Source organism: Schistocerca serialis, chromosome 2 (genome assembly GCF_023864345.2).
Source record: "Schistocerca serialis cubense isolate TAMUIC-IGC-003099 chromosome 2, iqSchSeri2.2, whole genome shotgun sequence".
Taxonomy (NCBI): domain Eukaryota; kingdom Metazoa; phylum Arthropoda; class Insecta; order Orthoptera; family Acrididae; genus Schistocerca; species Schistocerca serialis.
This window is the reverse complement of record NC_064639.1, coordinates 246,659,249-246,679,325: the sequence shown is the minus strand read 5'-3', so window position 1 is coordinate 246,679,325 and position 20,077 is coordinate 246,659,249. Positions and strand designations below refer to the sequence as shown.

General features: G+C 40.9%; 1 protein-coding gene across 1 annotated transcript in view; it reads right to left on the bottom strand.

Annotated features, from left to right (window-relative positions):
* LOC126456992 (kinetochore protein NDC80 homolog) overlaps nt 1-20,077 on the bottom strand; it is a 165,046-nt gene that overhangs the window by 84,972 nt on the left and 59,997 nt on the right. The window contains exon 7 of the mRNA XM_050092955.1: nt 11,582-11,690. Within this exon, the coding sequence (XP_049948912.1) occupies nt 11,582-11,690 (109 nt within the window). The remainder of the gene's footprint in view (nt 1-11,581; nt 11,691-20,077) is intronic.

Genomic DNA, 20,077 nt, shown 5'->3' with positions numbered 1-20,077 from the left:
AAAGGGATTATATAATACTGTTATGTTAAAGCAGTATAAGACACCATTAAATTAAACTTGAGGAAGAAACACACTAACAACAAAGATCTTGCTTGATTATGAAATTCAAGTTGCCGCCACTCATACCTCACCTGTCACTCACCAACATCTTTGCCTCTGTACTTCTGCCTCGGCTGACATCTCTGCCCAAACTCTTTGCCTTTACATATGTCTGCTTGTGTCTGTATATGTGTGGATGGATATATATATGTGTGTGTGTGTGTGTGTGTGTGTGTGTGTGTGTGTGTGTGTGTGTGTGTGTGTGTGTGTGTGTGTGTGTGAAGTGTATACCTGTCCTTTTATCCCCCTAAGGTAAGTCTTTCCACTCCAGGGATTGGAATGACTCCTTACCCTCTCCCTTAACTCCCTTAAAACCCACATCCTTTCATCTCTCCCTCTCCTTCCCTCTTTCCTGATGAAGCAAACGTGGGTTGCGAAAGCTTGAATTTTGTGTGTGTGTTTGTGTTTGTTAGTGTCTGTATCAACTGGGACAATTGATCACACTGAAGTAGGGGATATCATAGATAAATAAAAAAGATAATTAAGGAGATTTATATATCCCCAGATGTAACTTGAAATTTTGAGATGTACTCTATTGTTGATGAAACACAAAACATAACTAGCTGATGTTCTTGTTCTTAACTATTAAGAATCTTTGTTTGTTGTATGCTAATAGAAGGAAACTTGAGGCTTGCCCTAAAGGAATAAATCTGTAAAGTTCCTTTCTTTATCCACAAGGGTAACAATCACACAATGTGTACTGGTAGTATCAATAATTCAAGTGAAGCTATACATTATTGTATTTAAGCAACACTTATTAATAGTGTAACAAAATAATACAACAATTATGTATAATGTGTACTAAGTAACAACCTGGGAAATGAGAAGAAAATATACTAATATATGTAGTAATGAAATAAGGAATAAAATGAACAGCAAAAGGAAATTTAATAAGAAGGCAATTATGTGCCATGAAATATGTTTAACTTGTATACTATAAAAGAAAATGATAAAGCGACATCTTTAGCTAGAGTGCAGAGCTACGTAGTGTAACAGGATGTTGGGGGTCAAGTCCTGTTCCGCAGTATGAAGGAATGCCGTGTCAGCAAAACACATTCACAATGTTTAAGTAAAGTGGGGGGGTTTCAAATATTGACAGACATACTGTGCATACCATCTCTCTTCCTACAGAGAGGGTGTGTGAGGAAAGATGTAGCCCCAGCGCGTGGAAGCCAGGAGAATGCTGAATACTTGCTGGGTGTCTGGTATGCAAGTCCATGGACCCAGAAGACGTGCACAGAATACATGGGATTATGGAATCTCTCAGGAGGAAAACAAATGACGATTGTTGACGGTAAAATAAGAAAGCTTTCGTATTACTGTTAGATAGGTGGCATTCTTATTTGAGTTCTCATAGAACAAGAATGTATTGGCATCATGTTAATGGACTGAACTGTAAATTCAGGTATGCAATACACATCTGGAAACAGATGGTTGAGAGTAAAAATATGTGTACAGTTGGCATTTGATAATTTGGTATAAGTCCTGCAGCAGAGAAGATGCTTCGGAGAAGTCTGCATGGGCGTGGCACAATATAACTAGTCCTAAAATTCTACACAGCGACCAGAATTACATACAAACCAGCAAAATCCTCTCCTGCGCCAACCTCTTCATCTTAGAGTAGCACTTGCAACCTATGTCTTCAATTATTTGCTGGATGTATTCCAGTATCTGTCTTCCTCTACAGTTTTTGCCCACTACAGCTCCCTCTCGTACCATGGAAGTCATTTCCTGATGTCTTAATAGATGCCCTTTCATCCTGTTCCTCCTCCTTATTCGTGTTTTCCACATACTCCTTTCCTCTCTGATTCTGCGCAGAACCTCCTCATTCCTTACCTTATCAGTCCACCTAATTTTCAACATTCGTTTGTAGCGCCACATCTCAAATGCTTCAATTCTCTTCTGTTCCAGGTTCCCCACAGTCCATGTTTCACTACCATAGAATGCTGTGCTCCAAATGTAGATTCTCAGAAATTTCTTCCTCAAATTAAGGCACATGTTTAATACTAATAGACTTCTCTTGGCCAGGAATTCCCTTTTTGCCAGTACTAGCCTGCTTTTGATGTTCCCCTTGCTCCATCTGTCATTGGTTATTTCACTGCCTAGGTAGCAGAATTCCTCAACTTCAACTACTTCGTGGCCACCAATCCTTATGTTAAGTTTCTCATTGTTCTCATTTCTGTTATTTCTCATTACTTTCATCTTTCTTCAATTTACTCTCAACCAACATTCAGTAGTCATTAGACTGTTCATTCCATTCAGTAAATCTTTTAATTCTTCTTAACTTTCACTCAAGATAGCGATGTCATCAGTGAGTGTACCATTGATATCCCTTCACCTTGAATTTTAATCTCACTACCTTTCTGCCCCCATGAACCATGGACCTTGCCATTGGTGGGGAGGCTTGCGTGCCTCAGCGATACAGATGGACGTACCGTAGGTGCAACCACAACGGAGGGGTATCTGTTGAGAGGCTAGACAAATGTGTGGATCCTGAAGAGGGGTAGCAGCCTTTTCAGTAGTTGCAGGGGCAACATTCTGGATGATTGACTGATCTGGCCTTTCAACAATAACCAAAACTGCCTTGCTGTGCTGGTACTGCGAACGGCCGAAAGCAAGGGGACACTACAGCCGTAATTTTTCCCGAGGGCATGCAGCTTTACTGTATGGTTAAATGATGGTGGCGTCCTCTTGGGTAAAATATTCCGGAGGTAAAATAGTCCCCCATTCGGATCTCCGGGCCGGAACTACTCAAGAGGACGTCGTTATCAGGAGAAAGAAAACTGGCGTTCTACGGATCGGAGTGTGGAATGTCAGATCCCTTAATCGGGCAGGTAGGTTAGAAAATTTAAAAACGGAAATTGATACGTTAAAGTTAGATATAGTGGGAATTAGTGAAGTTCGGTGGCAGAAGGAACAAGACTTTTGGTCAGGCGAATACAGGGTTATAAATGCAAAACCAAATAGGGGTAATGCAGGAGTAGATTTAATAATGAATAAAAAAAATAGAAGTATGGGTAAGCTACTACCAACAGCATAGTGAACGCATTATTGTGAGCGAGATAGACACAAAGTCCATGCCTACTACAGTAGTACAAGTTTATATGCCAACTAGCTCTGCAGATGATGAGAAATCGATGAAATGTTGGATGACGAGATAAAAGAAATTATTCATGTAGTGAAGGGAGATGAAAATTTAATAGTCACGGGTGACTGGAATTCGAGAGTAGGAAAAGGGAGAGAAGGAAACATAGTGGGTGAATATGGATTGTTGGAGAGAAATGAAAGAGGAAGCCGTCTGGTAGAATTTTGCACAGGGCATAACTTAATCATAACTAACACTTGGTTCAAGAATCATAAAAGAAGGTTGTATACATGGAAGAATCCTGGAGATACTAGAAGGTATCAGATAGATTATATAATGGTAAGACAGAGATTTAGGAACCAGATTTTAAATTGTAAGACATTTCCAGGGGTAGATGTGGACTCTGACCACAATCTATTGGTTATGAACTGTAGATTAAATCTGAAGAAACTGCAAAAAGGTGAGAATTTAAGAAGATGGGACCTGGATAAACTGACTAAACTTGAGGTTGTACAGAGTTTCATGGCGAGCATAAGGCAACAATTGACAGGAATGGGGGAAAGAAATACAGTAGAAGAGGAATGGGTAGCTCTGAGGGATGAAGTAGTAAAGGCAGCAGAGGATCAAGTAGGTAAAAAGACGAGGGCTAGTAGAAATCTTTGGGTAACAGAAGAAATATTGAATTTAATTGATGACAGGAGAAAATATAAAAAGCAGTAAATGAAGCAGGCAAAAAGGAATACAAACGTCTCAAAAATGAGATCGACAGGAAGTGCAAAATGGCTAAACAGGGATGGCTAGAGGACAAATGAAAGGATGTAGAGGTTTATCTCACTATGGGTAAGATAGATACTGCCTACAGGAAAATTAAAGAGACCTTTGGAGAAAAGGGAGCCACTTGTATGAATATCAAGAGCGTTGATGGAAACCCAGTTCTAAACAAAGAAGGGAAAGCAGAAAGGTGGAAGGAGTGTATAGAGGGTCTATACAAGGGCGATGTACTTGAGGACAATATTATGGAAATGGAAGAGGATGTAGATGAAGATCAAATGGGAGATATGATACTGTGTGAAGAGTTTGACGGAGCACTGAAAGACCTGAGTCCAAACAAGGCCCCAGGAGTAGACAATATTCCATTGGAACTACTGACGGCCTTGGGAGAGACAGTCCTGACAAAACTCTGCCATCTGGTGAGCAAGATGTATGAGACAGGTGAAATACCCTCAGACTTCAAGAAGAATACAATAATTCCAATTCCAAAGAAAGCAGGTGTTGACAGATGTGAAAATTACCAAACTATCAGTTTAATAAGTCACAGCTGCAAACTACTAACACGAATTCTTTACAGACGAATGGCAAAACTGGTAGAAACCGACCTCGGCGAAGATCAGTTTGGATTCCGCAGAAATATTGGAACACGTGAGGCAATACTGACCCTATGACTTATCTTAGAAAATAGATTAAGGGAAGGCAAACCTACATTTCTAGCACTTGTAGACTTAGAGAAAGCTTTTGTCAATGTTGACTGGAATAATCTCTTTCAAATTCTAAAGGTGGCAGGGGTAAAATACAGGGAGCGAAAGGCTATTTACAGTTTGTACAGAAACCAGATGGCAGTTATTAGAGTCGATGGGCATGAAAGGGAAGCAGCGGTTGGGAAGGGAGTGAGACAGGGTTGTAGCCTCTCCCCGATGTTATTAAATTTGTATATTGAGCAAGCAGTAAAGGAAACAAAAGAAAAATACGGAGTAGGTATTAAAGTCCATGGAGAAGAAATAAAAACGTTGAGGTCGCCAATGACATTCTAATTCTGTCAGAGACAGCAAAGGACTTGGAAGAGCAGTTGAACGGAATGGACAGTGTCTTGAAAGGAGGGTGTAAGATGAACATCAACAAAAGCAAAATGAGGATAATTGAATGTAGTCGAATTAAGTCGGGTGATGCTGAGGGAATTAGATTAGGAAATGAGACACTTAAAGTAGTACAGGAGTTTTGCTATTTGGGGAGCAAAATAACTCTGATGATGGTCGAAGTAGAGAGGATATAAAATGTAGACTGGCAATGGCAAGGAAAGTGGTTCTGAAGAAGAGAAATTTGTTAACATCAAGTATAGATTTAAGAGTCAGGAAGTCGTTTCTGAAAGTATTTGTATGGAGTGTAGCCATGTTTGGAAGTGAAACATGGACGATAAATGGTTTGGACAAGAAGAGAATAGAAGCTTTCGAAATGTGGTGCTACAGAAGAATGCTGAAGATTAGATGGGTAGATCACATAACTAATGAGGAGGTATTGAATAGAATTGGGGAGAAGAGGAGTTTGTGGCACAACTTAACAAGAAGAAGGGACCAGTTGGTAGGACATGTTCTGAGGCATCAAGGGATCACAAATTTAGCATTGGAGGGCAGCTTGGAGGGTAAAAATCATAGAGGGAGACCAAGAGATGAATACACTAAGCAGATTCAGAAGAATGTAGGTTGCAGTAAGTACTGGGAGATGAAGAAGCTTGCACAGGATAGAGTAGCAGGGAGAGCTGCATCAAACCAGTCTCAGGACTGAAGACAACAACAACAACAACAACCGAACCTTTCTCTTATTTCCATCATTGCTTCTTCAATATACAGATTGAACATTAAGGGGGAAAGACTACATTCCTGTCTTATGCCCTTTTTAATTTAAACACTTTGTTCTTGGTCGTCTACTCTTATTAGTTCCTCTTGGCTCTTGTACATTATTCATCTCTCTCTGTAGCTTACCCGTATTTTTCTCAGAATTCTGAACCTCTTGCATCATTTTACATTGTCGAACATTTTTTCCAGGTTGACAAATCTTGATTTTTCTTTAGTCTTGCTTCCATTATCAACTGCAATGCCGGAAGTACCTCTCTGACTTCACCTTTCCTAAAGCCAAACTGATTCTCATCTAACACATGCTCAGTTTTCTCTTCCATTCTTCTGTATATTATTCTTTTCAGCAATTTTTATGCTTCAGCTGCTAAGCTGATTGTGCAATAATTCTCGTGCTTGTCAGCTCTTGCACTTTTCATAATTGTGTGGGTGATACTTTTCCGAAAGTCAGATGGTATGTTACCAGACATATACATTCTACACACCAACGTGAATAGTCGTTTTGTTGCCATGTCCCCCAATGATTTTAGAAACTGGTGGAATGTTATCTATCCCTTCTGCCTTTAAGTCCTCCAAAGCTCTTTGAAATTCTGATTCTAATACTGTGTCCCCCATCTCTTCTAAATCGACTCTTGTTTCTTCTTCTATCACATCTGACAAATCTTCCCCTCATAGAGGCCTTCAATGTACTCTTTCCATCAACCCACTCTCCTCTGCATTTAACAGTGGAATTCCCATTGCACTCTTAATGTTACCACCCTTGCTTTTAATTTCACTGAGAGTTGTTTTGACTTTCCTATATGCTGAATCAGTCCTTCCGGTAATCATTTCTTTTTCAATATCTTCACATTTTTCATGCAGCCATTTTATCTTAGCTTCCCTGCCCTTTCTATTTATTTCATTCCTCAGTGACTTGTACTTCTGTATTCCCAAATTTCCCTGCACATTTTTGTACTTCCTTCTTTCATCAATCAACTGAAGTATTTCTTCTGTTACTTGGTGATACCAAACTAAATTGAACCAACTAACACGAACAAAACCCTAATAGATATTTTTTTTTCATTGTGAGCGATTGCTGGTAAAATGACGTCAACGAAATTGAATTTGGCAAGCTTGGTGGTAGTGGATTCTAGTGTAGGGAGGCATTGTGTTTTATGTTCAGTAAGGAGTTTCTTACCTTTTGTTCACTTTGTCAAGTAATACCAATGGTTGTTTACAACCAATATAGACGATGATGTGCTGGGAATTACCTTTGTTATATGACCGCGTGCAGCCATAACCCAGCTTTTTGCCTAGCAATGAGCACAGAAAATACCTTTGCAGACATATGTGATGTCTTGCTATAAATCTCATTAAATTTATTGCTGGCCAGATTGAGAAAGGAGAACCGTTACTGAGAGAGAAGCTGATGGAGCATTAAGTTGATAGTGAAAAAATTACATGAGGAGGAACATGATGCTTGCACAGAGTGAGTTTCAAGCATCTTTCCTAAAGATGAAGAAGCTGAGTGCACACAATAAATATCTCATTGACAATATAACGTATTTACCCATTTTACATTTACAGATGAAGTTTTGGCTACTGAAGTCATGTGCACATTTATTTTGAAGAATTCACAAGGGTTGGTCAAGTAAACGATACTCGCTCTCAACCTGCTTGAGATTTCCCAATAAGCTGAAGTGCTCAATTCAGTATCAATCTGGCTCAATCAATCACGTGACATTTGATTTGCGCGGCACTAATGCATGGGATACATAAGAAACTATGAACTAGATGCCACTACTGTCTATTGTTAGGTTTAAAATCTGACCAATTCTCTGAAATACAAGACATAGCCTTAAATTCTGTCATCTTACAAACTCTTGTTGCATCTCAACAGGTTTGCAATAAAAGTTCTCACACATGTATGGATACTGTATACAAATATTTATGCTGCTTTTTAATTAAAGGTAATACGGAAAGGCGAAAATTTATTTCTTCAAAAAACATTATGTGATTCTGAGCACACGTCAACAAATCATTTAGTTATCAGAGACTGTAATGATATACAAGTAGTTTACAAATCAGAAATTTGACCGTTGTTCATGTACTAGACAACCGGATAAAAATGTTACCACCTTTTAATCAGCTTTAGAACAAGGTGACATTCAGATGAAGCAAAAAAGAAAATTAATCCAGGATTAAATGTCTAAAAATCGAAATAGATAATATTAAGCTGACTGTAATTGTTATTGTGAGAACAAATTACAGCAGCAAGACTCGCCTTGGAGGGATTATCGCTAGATTGGAGGACAAGTGAAAGTTTGAGAATTGGACTGAATTGTGATTGGGATCTTTTATTTATGTATTAGTCAATCTTGTTACATATGACCTGTACCCTAGCAGTTTGTTCCACAGTTGCTCAAGTACAGCACTACAAAAGGATTGAAGAGGGAACAGTGACACCAGCTTGGCTGCAAACTAGGATAAGGATGGGGTATGGGGAGAGGAGGGTGGTCGGTGGGCAGCAAATTTGGCTGTTCTGCCAACCAAGGGACTCTACATCACGCACTTGGGATGTTTGTGAACATTTACCACATTTAAACTACAGTCTGCCTGAAGTCATTTGAATTGATTATAAAATCAGACAAAGACACAATAGCATACATTTCTGCAGGAGACAGTAAAAGTACAGATAGGGGTCAGTGGCCCATTTACGTGTTTCCTGCAACAATATTGTTGATGCTCACTGTGAGGTATGACGGGAATGAAAGGTAGTGTGTCACCTGCTGGTGGTCGTGCGCAGTCAATGAGAGAGCAATGGGCAGATGATATGTTTGGAAGCAAGAAACATTGTAACATTCTCATGTCAGTATAGAAGGGAAATCCGATACATATTCAGCTAAAAAAAAACTGTGTTCTCAGGCCCCACCACAACAAAAAATTCGCAACGTATTCGGAAGGAACAACCAAATATTTGTGACAACAAGGATGTAAATTTCACAGCTGTGTTATTAGGATGGTGATGACGATTAAAAATATTGATACCTCTCACGAGACACTTAATAAACAAAAAAGGTAGTGACAAGAAAAATTAATGTAAACCATTTCTTTTTGTTTATTTTATTTCTCCTTGTTGTATCAAAATGCAGGCAATCAATAACTTGCCTAAGTTTAGAATAGGTATAACACTAAAGTTTTAGGTAGGTACTTTATGTCAATAACACAGTTTGTAATTTTGATTTGTCAGAATATGCTAAAAATAAATTTTCCTCGAGGAGCCGCTTAAAAAATGGTGGTTGTCTTATATTAAGAGCTGTCTTATTTTACTTGGTAAATATGGTACACAAATGTGCTGTTAGGCAACAATTTTTGCAGCAATATGAACAACAATAAAGAAGTAACTTAGCAAAATCTTCACAACTTTTGTCCTACAGAAATGCACCTTCAAGTCTAGCGAGAAAATTCTGGAGGAAATTGTTCTGTCTACAGTACTTGGTTTTAGAAGGTGGCAGAAAACACGAGTCAAATTGTGTCGAAGAGACAGTTTTAAGGAAGGTATCTTACATTTTTATAACCAAAAGAAGCATTAGAATTAAAGTTGTCAAACAAAACTTGCATTCATAAACAATACAATGTGAACAAACACTGTCAGGGGGAGAGGCAGAGGCACAGGGAGTACTGTAAAACAAAAATTGTTGGTCTATGCAGAGCACTGGTGTACAGACTTGTAGTGTGTGACACTGTTCCATTCTTAAGTGAGAATGCCAGAGTGTACCCTGTTACTACATCCTCTGGGCATTTACAATGGTACTGCTACACTGGACAGGTGTTCAGTCTGCTTTGCTGGTTAATACAAGGTTAAGGAACTGGAAGTACAAGTGCAACTTTTTGGGGCTCTCATTTGCCTTAACTACCTCTTCATTGACTGTAATGACAATCTATATAGAGGTAAAATTTTTTGCAGGTGGAACTATACATTTCATGTACTGATCAGTAAGTTCTGCAAATATGAATGCCATCAAGCATGTCTGGAATGAATTGTGCAGACAAGCTGGAGCCAGTCACCCACAAGCAGTGACTTTTCCAGACCTCTACACAGTTCTTTCTCAGGAATGTGAATGATCTTCTATCTAATGGAGAGTATATTACACTGATTTCGGGGGGAGGGGGGGGGGGGGGGGGGACTGGAAGATTACAGGTAAATGAAAGTGTGAGATAAACACTGCAAATGTGAAATGCTGGTACAATGAGCAATGTAATCGCCAGAATGTTGAATGCAAGGAAGCAAACAAGCATGCATTACATTGTACAGGTGCCGGATGTCAGTTTGCAGGATGGAGTTCCATGTCTGTCAATAAAGCAACAGGTAATGCTGTTTGTGGAAGGTGCTGAAGTTGTCGCCTCTGACGATATTCCATGTGTGCACGACTGGAAACAGACCTGGTGATCGTGCGGGCCGAGGCAACGTGTTGACACAATGTAGAACATGTTGGGTCACAACAGCTGTACATGGGCAAGACTTTTCCTGTTGGGCACACCTCCTTGAATGCTGTTCACGAATGGCAGTACAACAGGTTGAATCACTGGACTGATGTATACATTTGCAGTCAGGATGCATGGGACAACCACAAGGGTGCTCTTGCTGTCATACAAAATTACACCTCAGACCACAGTATGTGTAGTGTGTCTATCATGCAGGTCCTCAACTGGCCTCCTCCTAATCAATAAACAGCCATCACTGGCACTGAAGCACAGCCAGTTTTCATCAGAAAAAACAATAGACCTCCACCCTGCCCTCCAATGAGCTCTCGCTTGACACTATTGAAGTCACATATGGCAGTGGTTTGGAGTCAGTGGACTGCACACTACAGGGTATCCAGCTCGGAGCTCTTTGAAGTAACAAAATTTTAACAGTCTGATATGTCACTGTGGTGCCAAATGCTGCTCATATTGTTGCTGCAGATGCATTACAGTGCACACGAGCCGTACACTGAACACAATGGTCTTTCCTTTCAGTAGTGCACTGTGGACGTCCAGGGTGCAGTCTTTTCGCAGCTGTACATTCTCATGACCACCACTGCCAGCAATCAAGTACATTGGTTTCAAACTCAGCAAGGTGTTGATGATGGTGTCTTTGTCGCCTCAAAGGCATTCTCGACAAACATCAAATCGCCGCATCCCATCTTGAAGGTTACTAACACTCATGATTGTAACAGCATGTATTTTAAGCAAGCCTGATTGGCATCATCATGTGACTGGTGTGAAATTTGAATAAAAATTTTTCACATGTAGAAACATGCCTACCATCTTTCATTTGTACTGCACAACTTCTTCCTGGTGTCGCAAATTTTTTTTTTTTTTTTCCATCAGTGTACGTCACCACCAAGAATGAGATTGTAGCTAGATATTATCTTACATCTGCATCTACAAACATACTCCGCAAGCAACTTATGGTGCATGACAGAGGGTACCATGTAACATTACCAGTCATTTCTTTCCTATTCCATTTGAAAATAGCTATTTTGTCAATGCAGAAGATATGTTCTGTATTTTTTTTACTTTCAATTCTTTCGTTTTTGTAATGCACATCCTAATTTCATAACTTTTATGATTATGGGTTTTGGACACTTTTACACCAAACAGCTCGCACATAATCTTTACTTCTTTCTGTAAACCTTTAGACATACAATACAGGAAATATACTCATTTCTTGACTGTGCTGTATTTTTGTACATCACCATACATACACCTGGCACTATTCAAACACTAAAACATATTTTCTAAAACTTACTTAATTTTTCTTTAAGCGCCTCATTTTCTTTGTTGATTATCCTCTCATCATCTCCCTCAGCATAGTCATTCCAAATTTTATAAATCTTCAATGAATGCCAAAACACTTCCTGCAAAAGAGGAAGATCAACACACAGATAATGAACAACTCTGTTTTATAACAAAAACATCTAAAGTACTCAAACTCACAGAAAGATACTGACGAGAAATTCCTCAGAAAACTACCCAGATTCACAAGCACCAAATGAAGAGGAACTGCTAGATAAATGTAACGGTTTCAGAGTAACTTAGCACAAAAATGTTAAGAAAAAATTATTTGATCATACAAAACATTTGGAAAACATAAAATTCTGGATCACTGGAAAACTGCATCAATACATTCACTATGTGAAAAGAGAGGCAGAACAGATGTTTATAATTACAGAGGGATTCTCTTCTACCTGCGTAATACACAATTCTACTCAATGTCTTCTGAAACTAAGCCAAGTGCCAACTGGAATCCAAATATCAAACAGGTTTTAGACCAAATAGATATTGCCAACAACAAATTTTAGTTCTGAAATTAATTCTCAGGCAACAAAATGTTGTAAAAAGAAAGCAGTTTATACCTCCCTAGATTTAAAAAAAGCTGATCACTCAGTGGACCATAATTATCTCTTCCAAATTCTGAAAGAATACGGCCTGAATTTTATACCACTGCAATTATAAGTTAAAAACTAAATGGCAAAAAAATTATAAATCTGGGGAACAGTTTTGGAAAATTTCGAATTTAAAACAGGAGTGAGATAAGGTGATGGACTTTCTCTATTACTTTTCAACTGTCTTAGAAAAAGTAAACCATGTGTTATGAAAATAGATCAGAGCTTAAAACTGGTTGTTTGGCTGATTTGGTGGAGGGAAACAAACAGTGATGTCACTGGTCCCAATGATATAGGATGGCAGAAATCGAGGAAGGAACAACACAAACAGCACTGTCCAGTCAAGGAGAAGAGAAAACATGCAAACAATGAGAGAAAAGGGGCATCAGGGCAGTACGAAAAGGGAAGAAAAAGAGGGGGTGGGTGGAAACGAGGGAAGCAGGGATGCCCCAGAAACACTACATGTAGTAGTGCACCCGCACCACCACCAACCCCTCCTGATACCCACACCATACCATTATCATGATACAAAGTGGCCAAAACCACGGGAAGAAGACACAAGACAAGAGGAAACAAAACAGCACAGCATATCAGATAAAATGTAGGGAAATGGTGAGGAGAACCTGCCTAGAGTAGAGTCCAGGTCAGGGCCTCCATAACCAATGTGTACGCTAACTGAGGGACTCAAATGCCAGAGGAAAATTCATGGACTTATACCTGAGAGTACAAACCACTTCTGCAAAGAAAACCAAGGACAGATGCAATCATGGGAGGGTCTGTCCCCTAGCACGAAGACAAGGAAGGGGGGAGGGCAAATTTAGTGAGAAGGGTCAAATGGTGGGGTCCAAGGGCAGTCCAGCAAAAAACAGATCATAATTAGCATAGCCCCACAACTGCAAAGGGGCAGGGTGGCTCACTGTGCAGTAAAAAACTATGGGTCAACCAAATATGGCCAATACAAAGATGGAAGAGGATGGTAGACTCCCCCCCCCCCCCCCCCCCCCCAGGAGAGGCAGAGGGGAGAAGGCCAAATTGTGGGAGTCTGCTTGATGGCATGAAGTTTATTACACAGGGGAGCAGCCTCCCAAGAGTTGGCCCCGACTGAGCAAAAATGGATTTGATGTAAAGCCACAAATCCGCCTCTGGAGGGGTCATGGAGAATGGGATGGGGGATAGGTGAACAATCATGGAGCTGTTATCCAAATGAGAAGTGAATGGACTGAAGCCAATTATGCCTCCAGGTCATCATCTGTCACAGACGACTGGGTGACATCCATAAATTAGATGTCAGACTCAGGTTGCGAGGTGCGGGGGGTGGGGAGGGGTGGGGGTGGGGGGGGAGATGGAACCTCCAGGGACACCGGGTCAGCCTTGTCCTGGGACTTCTTCTTCTTCTTCTTCTTCTTCTTCTTCTTCTTCTGTTTCATAGGTTGAGGAGGACAGGGCACAGAGGGAGAGCAGACTCCTGAAAGATGCAGAACCGAAAGAGAGTGGGCAACCTTTTGGCGCACAGACTGTGTGTCCATGGCGGAGATGCGGTAGCATGTCTCTGGCCCGAGAGATGCCGAAGGGTGGGGTCCCACGAGGGAGCCCCAACACTGGCAGGTGTCGAAGAATGGGTGTACTTCTTCGGCCGGGGAGGGGAAGTGGCAACTGGAGAGAAGGGGGTGCGAACCACAGGGAAGGGGGAGAGGTGAGGGGTATGAGACTGAGATATGGAAAAGGGAGAAGGGAAAAAGGATGTAACAGAGGCAAAAGTAAAAGTCATTGACACAGCGTGGAGTTGGTCATATTTTTGACAACCCTCAGTGTAAGACAGACAACCCAGGAACTTATATTCTTGTACCTTTTTTTATTTCTTGTAAGCCAGGCAATCTGGTGAATAGGGAGAGTTACAGTCCTGTCAATTCACACACACGGACAGTGGAACACAGGGCTGCCCTCATGGAATGGGTATACACGGATCCGCCATACATGGGGAAGATGTGCCCGAAACGCGAGCACGAAAAGCACATCATGGGTGGCGGGCCGTATGGCTTCACGTCACGTATCAGTGCATTGTCCTTACAACCTTTTTGCACATGTCAAGTAAAATGAGTGCCCCATCATTCCACATTACTCTGGACTTCATCAGTTTCAATGATGAGGTCCAGATGAAAAATGACTCCCTGGACCATATTCAGCGACTGGTGAGATGTAATAGAAACCGAGACATCGACAAGATTATCACAAGCACGAAGAGCCGCAGATTGGGTGACAGAAGCAGCTCTGATCAACAGGGAATCCAACAGCATCTTATTGAAAGACTCCACTTTGCTAAACTTGTCTTTGATATTTTCCACAGAAAATAGTGGCTTTGTGGCAGTAAATGTGTCCTGTCTGTCCTAGAACAGACTAGTTAGCAGAGAAAGTGTTTCACTCCAAGCCGGCAAGCATGGCCCTCCTCCCAATTGTCTATTACCACTCGAAGAGATGGCCGTAGCAGAACGACCAGTGATTTGGAGTTTGACTGCTTCATGTGCGAAGCATCGCCCACTCCAAACAGGGGCTCTCCCCATGGGCACACTCAGCCACAGCAAGGACCGTCAGGCCAGCAGCCATGGCTGGAAGTTCTGATGCTCCAGAATGACAAGCAACCACTCCTAGCATACATGGGAAGGCAACAGCTCACATATCATAAGTGTTATCCCAGAGTTTTCTGGGGTCTCAACCAGATGGGCTCTAACAGCCCTACCACACAGTCTAGCTACATGTGCTGCTGACCAAGCAGGGCTGAGGGGGACTACGGCAGGGAAGGAAGAGGGGAAGGAAGGGAGTAGAGGAATCCACATTGCCTCACACTACAGACACAAAATTTGGAAGTGGAGGTCAAGCCATAAAGAGGACCAAAAACAGCAAGAAGGATGAAAGAGAAGAGGCAAGGGAAACAAAACCACAAGGAATACAGGAAACCAAGTAGATAGCTTGGTCAACATAAGTAAGGAAAACTGATGTAAATTGGGAAAGAAAACGGCAAGCAGCTTACAATAATAAAGCTCAGGAACCATCACCCACATGGGATGTATCCACACATCCATTTCTGCACCTGATACTTATTTAATGGTAACCAAATACAGTTAACAGTAGCCTGTGCCAGACTGTGATGCAAGAGATGAAAAAGAATGACAAATACATCACAATACCACCTTCAAACAATCTACGAGGGATATTCAAAAAGTAAGGGCCATTTACTTATATTTAAATATTGGTAGCTTGAACAAAGTTACACAAATACAGCATCATTTACCGACTATTTACACTGCAACAGAAGCCATTTTGATTCAGTAATCATTTAACAATGGGTGAAAATAAACAACAACGGTTCTGAAAATTATTGTTCCCACCAGCTGCGAAGTGTGTGCTGTAATCTGATTTCTGTGTGCAAAGGGAACTACTCAGATTTATCAGTTGTGCCTAGTGTACAGGTGCATATGGTGACCTGGTCGGACTGGAACGATATGGGTTAACCTTTAGGAGCCATTTAATTTATTAAGGCTCATCTTATAATGTTAATTTTGGTACCACAAAGAAGGGGGGCAGGAGATAGTGAGAGAGGAGGGGGGGAGGAGATAGTAATAGAGAAGGGGGGGATAGTGATAGAGAAGGGGGGGGGGGCGGGGGAGAGAAAATCACATTATTGTTAGCTGGAAGCTGAGGCCAGAGTGTGTCCAGCTTGGAACCGGTGCACCAGGTGGTGGACAGCAGTTAACACTATTTCTCCATGCTCTCTGCTGGCTAAAGAAGAGGTGACTTGTGAGCACATTACCAGCAGATCACATTCCACAGGAAAAAACAATCTTTGTGGAAGTAACAGTCCTACTCAACATGTACGCCACAATGAATTTTATATAAGCATTACAGGAGAATATCAAAATACAGTAATGAGTGAAGGAAAGATTAGACAACAAGGTTGAGACTTTAAAAATGGCTGTTCCAATGTGCACGACGAAAATTGAAATGGCATCTGCAGTACCCAAGCAGGTGAAATTGTGCAACTAATGGACAAAATAAATAATGAATAAAGCAATAGGAATGCGGGTAAGCTACTACAAACAGCACAGCGAACGCATTGTTGTGGCCAAGATAGACACAAAGCCCATGCCTATGACAGTAGTACAAGTCTACATGCCTACTAGCTCTGCAGATAACGAAGAAATTGAAGAAATGTATGATGAGATAAAAGAAATTATTCAGATAGTGAAGGGAGAAAAAAATTTAATAGTCATGGGTGACTGGAATTCGATAGTAGGAAAAGGAAGAGAAGGAAACGTAGTAGGTGAATATGGATTGGGGTTAAGAAATGAAAGAGGAAGCCGGCTGGTAGAATTTTGCACAGAGCATAAATTAATCATAGCTAACACTTGGTTCAAGAATCATAAAAGAAGGTTGTATACATGGAAGAATCCTGGAGATACTAGAAGGTATCAGATAGATTATATAATGGTAAGACAGAGATTTAGGAACCAGGTTTTACATTGTAAGACATTTCCAGGGGCAGATGTGGACTCTGACCACAATCTATTGGCTATGAACTGTAGATTAAAACTGAAGAAACTGCAAAAAGGTGGGAATTTAAGGGGATGGGACCTGGATAAACTGACTAAACCAGAGGTTGTACAGAGTTTCAGGGAGAGCATAAGGGAACAATTGACAGGAATGGGGGAAAGAAATACAGTAGAAGAGGAATGGGTAGCTCTGAGGGATGAAGTAGTGAAGGCAGCAGAGGATCAAGTAGGTAAAAAGAAGACTCGACTTAACTTAATTCCTTTGGCCCCTATGGGGGCATAGGGCATCCAGGAGAACTCGCCATTCGTCTCTGTCTTTGGCCATTTGCCTCAATTCTGCCCAGGTCTTGCCAACTCTTTTTGCTTCCCCTTCCACTGTCCTCTTCCATGTGCCCCTTGGTCTTCCTCTCTTCCTTGTTTCCTGGGGATTCCATTCCAATGCTTTTTTCTCGATGGCTCCATCTGGTTTTCTTAAGGTATGCCCCAACCATCCCCACTTCCTCTCTCGTATCTGGTCTTCTATAGGTATCTAGTTTGTTAATCGCCAGAGCTCCTCATTACATATTTTTTCTGGCCACCAGATATTCATGATGCATCGAAGACATCTATTTATGAAGCTTTGTAACTGGGAGGGCTAGTAGAAATCCTTGGGTGACAGAAGAAATATTGAATTTAATTGACGAAAGGAGGAAATATAAAAATGCAGTAAATGAAGCAGGCAAAAAGGAATACAAAAGTCTCAAAAATGAGATTGACAGGAAGTGCAAAATGGCTAAGCAGGCATGGCTAGAGGACAAATGTAAGGATGTTGAGGCTTATCTCACTAGGGGTAAGATAGATACTGCCTACAGGAAAATTAAAGAGACCTTTGGAGAAAAGAGAACCACTTGTATGAATATCAAGAGCTCAGATGGAAACCCAGTTCTAAGCAAAGAAGGGAAAGCAGAAAGGTGGAAGGAGTATATAGAGGGTCTATACAAGGGCAATGTACTTGAGGGCACTGTTCTAGAAATGGAAGAGGATGTAGATGAAGATGAAATGGGAGATATACTGCGTGAAGAGTTTGATAGAGCACTGAAAGACCTAAGTCGAAACAAGGTCCCGGGAGTAGACAACATTCCATTAGAACTACTGACAGCCTTAGGAGACCCAGTCCTGACAAAACTCTACCATCTGGTGAGCAAGATGTATGAGACAGGCAAAATACCCTCAGACTTCAAGAAGAATATAGTAATTCCAATCCCAAAGAAAGCAGGTGCTGACAGATGTGAAAATTACCGAACTATCAGTTTAATAAGTCACGGATGCAAAATACTAATGCAAATTCTTTACAGACGAATGGCAAAACTGGTAGAAGCCAACCTCGGGGAAGATCAGTTTGGATTCCGTAGAAATATGGGAACACGTGAGGCAATACTGACCCTACGACATAAAAGGGAAGCAGTAGTTGGGAAGGGAGTGAGACAGGGTTGTAGCCTCTCCCCGATGTTATTCAGTCTGTATATTGAGCAAACAGTAAAGGAAACAAAAGAAAAATTCGGAGTAGATATTAAAATCCATGGAGAAGAAATAAAAACTTTGAGGTTCGCCGATGACATTGTAATTCTGTCAGAGACAGCAAAGGACTTGGAAAAGCAGTTGAACGGTATGGATAGTGTCTTGAAAGGAGGATACAAGATGAACATCAACAAAAGCAAAACGAGGATAATGGAATGCAGTCAAAGTAAGTCGGGTGATGCTGAGGGAATTAGATTGGGAAATGAGACACTTAAAGTTGTAAAGGAGTTTTGCTATGTGGGGAGCAAAATAACTGATGATGGTCGAAGTAGAGAGGATATAAAATGTAGACTGGCAATGGCAAGGAGAGCGTTTCTGAAGAAGAGAAAATTGTTAACATCGAGTATAGATTTAAGTGTCAGGAAGTCGTTTCTGAAAGTATTTGTATGGAGTGTAGCCATGTATGGAAGGGAAACATGGACGATAATAGTTTGGACAAGAAGAGAATAGAAGCTTTTGAAATGTGGTGCTACAGAAGAATGATGAAGATTAGATGGGTAGATCACATAACTAATGAGGAGGCACTGTATAGAATTGGGGAGAAGAGGAGTTTGTGGCACAACTTGACTAGAAGAAGGGATCGGTTGGTAGGACATGTTCCAAGGCATCAAGGGATCACCAATTTAGCATTGGAGGGCAGCGTGGAGGGTAAAAATCATAGAGGAAGACCAAGAGATGAATACACTAAGCAGATTCAGAAGGATGTAGGCTGCAGTAGGTACTGGGAGATGAAGAAGCTTGCACAGGATAGAGTAGCAGGGAGAGCTGCATCAAACCAGTCTCAGGACTGAAGACCACAACACCACCACCAGCACCACCAGCACCACCACCACCACCACCACCACCACCACCAACAACAACAACAACAACAACGGACAAAAAGCTAAACTGGTCAACAAATGACAATTCATATTGAACTCCCAATTTTTACGGAAGTATTACGGAAAACCTTAGACATTGCAGCTTACGTGGAACATGGATTCCGAGAATGCTCACTGAACAACACAAAAAGTAAACATTGTCAAGTAGGCAAATGTTTTCACATGACTATTGACAAAGCAGAGATGACAATTTGTTTTCTCACATTTCATGAGTGATAATAGGTGGATACCCTACAACAATGCATAATCGAAACATCGGTTGATGCAATGACACAAGTCAACTTTAGGGGAGAGGTGGGAGGGATATTACTCACATTCAAAAACAATTGCTGCTATTTTCTGCAATGAAAAGTGCATTCTATTAGCTGATTTCATGGAACATGGGTCAACAACTACAATGAAGTGTGTACTGTGAAATGCTCATTCAACTGACACATGCCATTCTTAACAGACAGCACTGGGAACTGCCTTCTCCATGATAACATGCATTCCCACATCACTGCCTGCACCAAGTACAAGTTCCAGCAGTTGGCAACTTTTTGAATAATCCACCTTGCAGCTGCGACCTTGTAACTGCAGCTATTAACTCTTCATGCACTTGAAGCTACAGCTTGGAGCACAATAGATTGAAGATTAAGAGAACCTCCTGACAACCACTGTCAACCCTAATTACTAGGTAGGGGAACTACTGTCTAGCGCTGGGGAATGGAGGCAGCTTATTTAATGATAAGAAAAGTACTTACTAGGGAATGATCCAATCCGATGTGTCAAAACTAAATTTTTTATACAGGAAGAATACACTGAAAGAAACACAATGTCACAATTTTGGCTGTTATGATTCACTGCAAGTATTTTTTGAAAAATGTTGAAAATTGCA